The sequence below is a fragment of the Chamaea fasciata genome, unplaced genomic scaffold, assembly GCF_029207755.1.
Source record: "Chamaea fasciata isolate MVZ Bird 193981 ecotype frontalis unplaced genomic scaffold, bChaFas1.0.hap1 SCAF_7, whole genome shotgun sequence".
Taxonomy (NCBI): domain Eukaryota; kingdom Metazoa; phylum Chordata; class Aves; order Passeriformes; family Sylviidae; genus Chamaea; species Chamaea fasciata.
In genome coordinates, this window is record NW_027094092.1 from 52,571,718 (window position 1) to 52,580,146 (window position 8,429).

The window sequence follows — 8,429 nt, forward strand, 5'->3', positions numbered from 1 at the left end:
GCAATTAACACCCACATTTGTAAAAATTCCAGCTAATCTAGATACCAGCCAGCAAATCAGGGCCTGCAGAAATTGCTTTGTCAGTGGCCAAATGCACTTAAGTTCTCGAGGAGGGGAGCATTTCCATTTTTACAGTCTTTAGCAACCAGCAGGTTTCTCACCCCCATCCTTTCTGTTCCTGGCAGGCCTGCTGGAGACCCAGCTGAGCAGGCACGATCAGATGCTGAGCGTCCACGACATTCGGCTGGCTGACATGGACCTCCGCTTCCAGGTTCTCGAAACGGCGAGTTACAACGGAGTGCTGATCTGGAAAATCCGAGATTATAAACGTCGGAAGCAAGAAGCAGTCATGGGGAAGACTCTGTCCTTGTACAGCCAACCCTTTTATACCGGATACTTTGGCTACAAGATGTGTGCCAGAGTTTACCTGAACGGAGATGGCATGGGAAAGGGGACGCACTTGTCTCTGTTTTTTGTCATAATGCGTGGGGAATACGATGCTTTGCTTCCTTGGCCCTTCAAACAGAAAGTGACTCTCATGCTCATGGATCAGGGACCGTCTCGACGCCACTTGGGAGATGCTTTCAAGCCAGATCCAAACAGCAGCAGTTTCAAGAAGCCAACTGGAGAAATGAACATTGCATCTGGCTGCCCAGTCTTTGTGGCTCAAACTGTTCTAGAGAATGGAACGTATATTAAAGATGATACTATTTTTATTAAAGTCATAGTGGATACATCGGATCTACCAGACCCCTGACATACACTGGGGGAGGTGGATTAAACAGAAGGCAACTCCGTTTGGGGGTTTTGTATCAGTTTGTCTTCAATCAGAGGTCCCAAAGCTCACAGAACCACCTTGTGGAACAGATGGAAGAGTTTGAAGGCATAACTGCATAGGGTCCAATTGCGAAAGTAGCAACACATTAAGAAATCATACCATGGTATATTTTTTACTAGAACTAGCAACACTTGAGCTCTGAAGAATCACTTATCCCTCATCAGGATAGTGATTATGGTCAGAGAGGATTTTTTTTAACTTATTAATGATCTAGTCAATTGGAGGTGAAAAGACATATACAGTATGTGCTGAATCAATTACTGACTTTTATTTCTTTTAAGCTAGAATACAAGAAAAACCCTTCACACGTGGGCTAGCTGGAAATTGTCAGCATGTTAAAAGAAGATGAAGTAATGTTGCAGTTATGATATTCTTTGAAAACCTGAGGTGCAATCTTGTCTGAAATATAGTATATTGTCTTTTTAAGGCCTCATCTGGTCTCTGTTTTAATAATTACTTTGTCAGAAGATCTTGGAAAAGTATCCATGTCTTCTCAAAAGTATCTGAATCAAAATCATATTTTTATTTAAAGTTCTATTGTTAAAGAAAACATTTTATTTTAAAACTGTTGATAGACTGATATTTCTTGGAAGAAAAAATAGAAGATATCAAACACTGGTTATCACTTGTGATAGGAAAAAAAAACTATTCAATTCTGTTATTTCTCTTTAGAAATGTAAACCTACAATATATGTCGTAGTTAATGACACTATTTCAAAATTAAGGAAAAATCACTCATGGATGCTGTGCATCATTATCAGATTTATAATTGTTTTCACCCTAAAATAGGGCATTTGTTGAACTTTGGAGTTCTAAACGGAATCCTGTACATTTTTTAAAGTTCTGCCCCATGCTTTCCAATCAAGCTATATATGTTGCACATTATGCTGTCAGCAGTATATAGTATTTTCAGTATTGGGGAGGAGGATTAGTGCTGAAAAAAAGCCTCTATGTTTGTTCTGTACTAGCAGCCATTGCTTCAAGACAAACCAGCAATGTCTTAATACAGTGATGGTGGCTTGCATGCATACATGTGCCTTAGATGTGCTGTGCTGCTTATAAACCATAGCTTTTTATTCAGATTAATTCTGATATCTGAAATGGTAGTTTAATTGGACTTCAGGCATAATGTTTAGCCTTGTCTTCAGAGCCCTTAGGTACCTTGCAATGTATGAAACAGAAGCAAAAGCCCTCTCCTTTGGCTTCTGCAGCTTCTCTGACCTGGCCATGGAGGAATCCACCTTACTGAGGTGCCAAAACGTTATGCTCAGTGCTCCTATGGAGCTTGGACTAGACAGTCTCCATGGCCACTGTGAAGGCAGGCGACATTTTTCCTCTAATGCCTGTGGCTGTAAGGTGGCATCACTTGAAACGAATCCATCTGAGAACTCTGGGGCTGTGAATATGGATGCTCGTGGCAGCTTCTCATAGCAGACAAGCATCCTAATGGGGAATGCATGGGCTTCTTTCTTGCAGCAGCCTGAACTGTAGTGGAAAGCATTTGCTAGCCCTGAAACATGCTGATTGCAACCTGCTGTGTTCATCTGCTTCTATTTAATAGTCTGTGACAAGCAAGTCCAGAGACACAGCCTGACTGTGGTGTTCTTTAAAATCCTGCTTAAGCAGAGCAGGCTTGCACCACTGTGTCTTCAGCCTCCATGGGCTTGAAAAAAAACTATTGCATCTCAGCCTTTAATGTCAGGCTGTATCGGTTTTCTGCTTTTTTGAGGCATAGTCACAATTTTTGTCTAAGGTGCAGTTGAATTCATGCCTTTGTATTTCAGCTTGTCTTTGCCGTTGTCTTTTTTGGCTGTGCCTTCACACACAGTGCCTGCAAGAAGTATTTATGGATATACAATGCATGCTAAGTGGTCTTCATGGGTTTTCCAGGCACCTGCTAGAATACTGCCTGCTGCTGACTGTCCTGACCGTCAGCAGCAACTTGTCTTCCTTTTCTTGCCTTCCATTGTCCGGGTACTGTACTCCCTCTGTGGTACGTGGCTGTCAACAGGTGCAAGCTCAAATATGGAGGCACGTGTTAGCATTTAATTCCTAGCACGGAAGGAGGATGTTCTGCACAAGAGATAAATATCTACAGATATACCTGCATCTATATCTCTAGATATAATTGTATGGCACTTGCAGTTTTATGCAGGCTGCATAAGTAAACCCATCACTTACGCTTTAGGGCGAAGGTTCGCTCAACTTGTGTCATTTTAATAATTGTGAATGTAGGCAGCTGAGCTTTTGTGTTTGTGCATCACAGAATTTTACTGAAAACAGGATTCCCAAGTGGAAATGTCCAAAGGACTCTCCTCCCATTGCTAATGCATGTCTTGTAAAATTAATGAAACCGTTTGGCCATCTCAAAGCAGTTTATATCCTGTTTCAATCTGGGACTTGGAGGAGATTTCTAGTGTAAGCAAGGCCCAGCATATTCTGCAGATTTGTGACTACAGTTTCCAACTTCTGTGACAGAATTGCGCTTCTAAATCCAAGCTCTTTAAAAGAGGAGGGAAGGAAAAAAAAAAAAAAAGCATTTCCAGCCTTGGTGATTGAAAGAGGACTTTGAAACATGCAAATGTGTAAACCAATAGGGAAGTCTTCCTGAGTCTGCACACAGCCTAAACTAGTAGCTTTAAGAGATCTGAATATCTCGTCTTGGTGGGATATTGACTCAGAAACTTCACAGAGAAGTTTAAATATGAACACTGCTAACTATCTAAATGCCGATCACTGTAGCAGAAACATCAGTCACTGTTGTATTTCACAGATCTCTATGCTGCTTTCCACATCTCCCAAGTGCCAAAAGCACCAGCTGCCAGAATCTTCAGCTTCACTTGGGCAGCTTTTATAATGCAGTAATGTGCTATCGATATAAAAATATTTTTGCATATGTGCTTTTTATCACAGTTAATAAAATGGAGGCCTACTGCACTTATTTTTTAAAACTACATGAAGCTGCCAGAGAATTTCCAGTTTGCCAACCCTGCGTACTGTGAAATCCAGGATCTTGCTACACAAATGTAGACACCGCCTGCTGTGGAATACCTGAAGCCTTGACTGTAACACCCCTTTCTCCGCAGAGCTCACAGGGCTGTCTCTGTAGAGTTCTTACTGTGTACATAGAAATCAGTTTCCTCTGCTTTCCAGCAAGGAGTATGTAGCATTTTGTGAAAACAAGGCCACTGTATATTCTCTAAATTGAAAGGAAAAGATACCTGGTGCTTTACTCGACACTTAAGTTATTTAACTGTTTCTCTCATCGCTGAAATGCCCTTTATCCTTTTTCTCTTTGTTCCTGACTGAGGTATCCAAAGTTTTCTAGGGACTGTCTGTTTAAAGTGATTCATGGGACAACACCCTGCCCCCATGTATACTCTTGAATCCAGGCAAACTCCTGGGCGGGGGTGCCATTATTGCAAGGGAGACCCAGAGTATTTGCATTACTTTGAACAGAATTTGTTCAGTGGAACCATAATGTCCTCTACTTAGTAATTCTTAGCAGCACACAACTGAAGTCTCTTGCTGGTGTTCTTTCTTCACGGTGACGCTCCAAGTTATGTACAAACCTCTTCTGTTTCCAGCTTCCTCTGGGGAGATTCCAGTGTGTGACAGTCTGGATGTTGCCCTTTGTGTACGCTCCTCAGCACAGAATGAGTGCACCTGTTGCCTAGCCTTGAATCCTAAACAGGATGAAACTATTTGGGTGTTTAAAGAAGACCGACCTGCAATTATGATGCATGACCATGTCTGCATTGCTTCTCTGAGCTAATTAATTGGGGTCTTGTTTCAGTTACTGTCTACACGGTACACCTTCAACTGCTGACTTACAATATGCAATGTTGATTTCAGCCTTGTACTGTAAATGTTCTTCACAAAGAGAATGTGCAATAGGAAAAGGGAATGGTGGGTGGTGTACTTCTGATGGAAAAAAACACGCTAGATTTTTAAAAATATGAAAAAAAAAAGAAATGCAGTTTATTTCCTTTTCTTGTGGCATTTTCTACTTGGAAAAGGAAAGATGAAGTAATGTGCCTGTTTCTGTGCCTGGTGAATTTCTCAAATGCAAAGGTAATAGGGATTTGTGTTAGCTGGGATTTAAGTGTTGAACCCATGAATGTTAGGTTGTGATTGTATTGCTTCTGTTTCCTCAGCTTGCTGTGATTTTGGCTTGCTGAGATGGAGTTTAAAGGCTACCACCTATTTGTACCCGTATTCCATCACCTGGGATAGGCATTTCACCAACAGTGCAGGGTATCTGTTGATATTTTGTTTAGTTTTTTAAACACTGGTGCTCTTTGGTCCAAGACAGAGAAGCATGTGGGGAGTGACAAGGAAAGTTGCCTGCACTGCAGAAGAGTGAAATACGTGACTGCAGTATTGATGCCTTTGATATGATTTAACTATGCAAATATACAAATAGGTGAGGGGGGGAAATTCTTGGGTTGCATACCTAATCTCTTAGATTTTGCTCTGTAAATTACTTGTATGTGTGTAGGTACATACATATACACACAGACATGCATGCACATAAATATGCAAAGTCTTTTCTTCATGTAGAAGTGATGAAACAAAACCCTTTCCTCCAAGTTATACTTCGTCAGTTGGTGCAAATATAACTTGCTGCTGCTAAGGGAGGATCTTGGCTAAGGGCAAATTTTGGTTCATATCTTTCAGGTTTGAAGACCTGTATGTAGCAAACACTTAGTTTAGCTTTTTCTAAGACTTTGAATTGTGATTTAGGACATATGTTCTTCCTCATGCTCTGCTAATTTGGAGATTCCTGTATTTTAAACAACTATAGTGATGGGCAACTTTTTAATTGCAAATTATTTCCTCTTAATTTGGAACAAAAAATGATAAAAGGCATCTGGACCTCTTCCCTGAAATTCCTCTCCTGTTCAGTCAGTACCTTGATATTCTGGTTGACCTAGAAGTCAAAGCTACTGCAATAAAAATGATTGGTTTGACAGTTTAATCTGAGAATAGTTTTAAATACTGTGCACAGTGTATAGCAAGTGCTGTTTCTCTTTTTTGGAACAAGGAAATCAAGGATGAGATGCGGAGTGATTTGCCCAGAGTCACAAAAAGAATCTCCTGGAGCTGGGACTGGATGAGAGGTTCCAGTTCCCTAGCGTTATCTCTGAATCATGAGGTTTTGCTCTTTTAATACATTTGTCCCTGAAAGGAACTGGAAAATAAGTTGACATACCTTGAAGACCCACATCAGGACAGTAAGGGCTAGAATTAAACATATAAGCTGTCGTGATTTGGGGTTGTACACACGTGGTGGCCCAGACGTGCGGCGCAAAGGCCAGCACAGCATGTCAGTGTGAGTAACAGCAGCAAACTGTGTCCTGCTCTGTTTGTTCAGAATCATCCAACAAAACCAGTCTCGTTTGATGCTCCTCTTAACTAAGGAGGGAGAATACCATTGTACAGTGAAGTGGGTTCATCTTTGTTCTACCAGTCAGTGTGACTGATCATTTCTTTCTTGTGAGGCTTTCTCCCTTTTTCTGTAAACCAAAATCTGGAGGGCTGAATTGTTCTTTCTTGCCTCTTGATCCAGGCCTTTGCAGAGAAGCACCAGATTGGGAGGCTGTGGAAAACTTTGGACGGCTGATTCAGGGACATCCTCTTAAGATTTAGAAGAGTAGAGTTATACAACACATAAGGGATCTGACTATTCCTGTTTCTCTTCTAATATATGGTCAAGACTGCAGCTTCTGTCTTCCATTTCATGATGTCAGTGTAGATAATAGGCTGTGTTTTTTTCATTATTTTCCCTCCAAGTTAGGATTAGTTCCTTAGGGTTCAAGTAAGTTCTGAATTTCACAGAGAAGCACCAGAACCAAAACCCTGGATTCAAACATCCCAGACTTGATGTGGAATTCAAATCTGGATCCCAACTCTGTGGCTTACTAACCTACCCATTCAGGGAAGGGTTTGTTGTCTCTATGTGGTGTTTGTGTTTTCGGTCCTTTGGAACTAAGCTTTTAATTTGGTTGCCAGTTCTGCAAGGACTTTTTAACTTCTTAGCGATGCCGGTGTTCACACGCTCCATTGCTGGCAGTGCGATGCGTAGTGATAAAATTTGACTCTGTCTAAGGGTTACTGAGATAAACCAGCATTATCATTCGTAAAGGTCATTTTCTTGCATAGTGTTCCGAGCTTTGTATTTGAATATAGCTCGCACCTGAAAGGACACATCTTCCAACTATGACCTGCATCACTGGCAGAGAGTTGTGTAATCTGTACTTGTGGAATGGGAAGGTACAAGCTTCCATCGTTGCTGATGCATCGTGTAATCCACCTGTTTTGTTTTTCGTATAGCTGTTGTTTGGTTGATACTTTTTTTTTTTTTTCGGTTTTCTAGAAAAAAAATGGGGAAGTTCAGGATTTTTTCTACAAGGTATAAAACTCCAATGAATTAGTGGTGACTAGAGACCTGTGAAAAATACCCCATTAGGAGATGATGGGCTAAATGTAGGTCCATTTCTCTTAGACAAGTAGGATAACCTTTTAAGATGCATGGAACAACATAATAATCGGGAAAACTAAAGCTTACATTTGTTTCCAAGAAATTCTGTGAGAACTATCTATGGAAAAGACATCAGTGATTGAGACTAATGTACAAATTAATGTGTTTGAAACTTGTGTATCCATTTCTTTAATCTCATACTCTTCAGTGAACGGTACACTTGTGTTCAGTTTTATGATCAAAAACAAAGACCAAAGAAGGCCAGCCTCATTTGATTGTGTATATTCTGCCTGTCTTAATTATCAATAGCTGTAAGGATACAGTGCAAGTGATCTGGTAACCAGTGGTTCTCGTCCTTTTCTTTTAGGGGGAAAAACAATTTTAAAATGTATAATTTATTGCTCAGCAATAACCATGTTGTTAAAATAATAATAAAAAAGGAATTAGCAACATGTCTTAATTTCCCAATAGCATTATTATATGTTGTATTTCAGTTTACTGTATATTGTGTTTTTTGTATTTATTTGTGTTTGGAGGTCTTGCTATGTCTTTTTGTGTTTAAATGCTAATAAACAAGGACAGTGTGTAAGAGTGTAGAATGCTGAACTCTGAAATGCTAAACTGTGTTATTAAAGGAAAAATAAATAAGTAGGAAATCATATTTTTTAAAAAAACCTGGTGTGTTGAATTTGAATGACTGCCATTCACTTGCAGATGGCCAGGGTGCATCCTTCCTGCTCTGTGAGCCCGCTGCATGTTGGCTGTTCTGTGCTTTGGGCTCACGCACCCGATAGAGCTTTACTGTGGCATTTCCCATCCTCTGCACAGGTAACTTGCCATAACTTCTGTCAGAGTCCTATTTTCCATGTGCTGACTCTGCTGGAATAAACCAGACGATGGTGTTCATCCTAATATCAGAGTTGAGAGCCCTCGTGCAGAGTAGAAATAAATGGAATGGCTTGTCATGCATTTGTGGTACACTGCTTTCCCAAAGAGCTGTGGAAAAGGAGAGCTGAAGCATAGTTTAAATGTCTAAAGATGTAGGTTTCTTATTTTTTCTTCTCTTGTGTCATTAGTGACTCTTCTCAGCTCAGAACCGCATGCCAG

The 8,429-nt window shown here is 40.5% G+C and overlaps 1 protein-coding gene across 10 annotated transcripts in view; it reads left to right on the plus strand.

Annotated features, from left to right (window-relative positions):
- The window catches only part of TRAF3 (TNF receptor associated factor 3), a 69,994-nt gene extending 61,998 nt beyond the window's left edge, over window positions 1-7,996 (plus strand). For all 10 annotated transcript variants that reach the window (XM_066188844.1, XM_066188843.1, XM_066188852.1 and 7 more), the window contains one exon: window positions 186-7,996. In XM_066188844.1, the coding sequence (XP_066044941.1) occupies window positions 186-757 (572 nt within the window). In that variant the 3' untranslated portion in view covers window positions 758-7,996. The remainder of the gene's footprint in view (window positions 1-185) is intronic.
- Window positions 7,997-8,429: the final 433 nt, after the last annotated feature.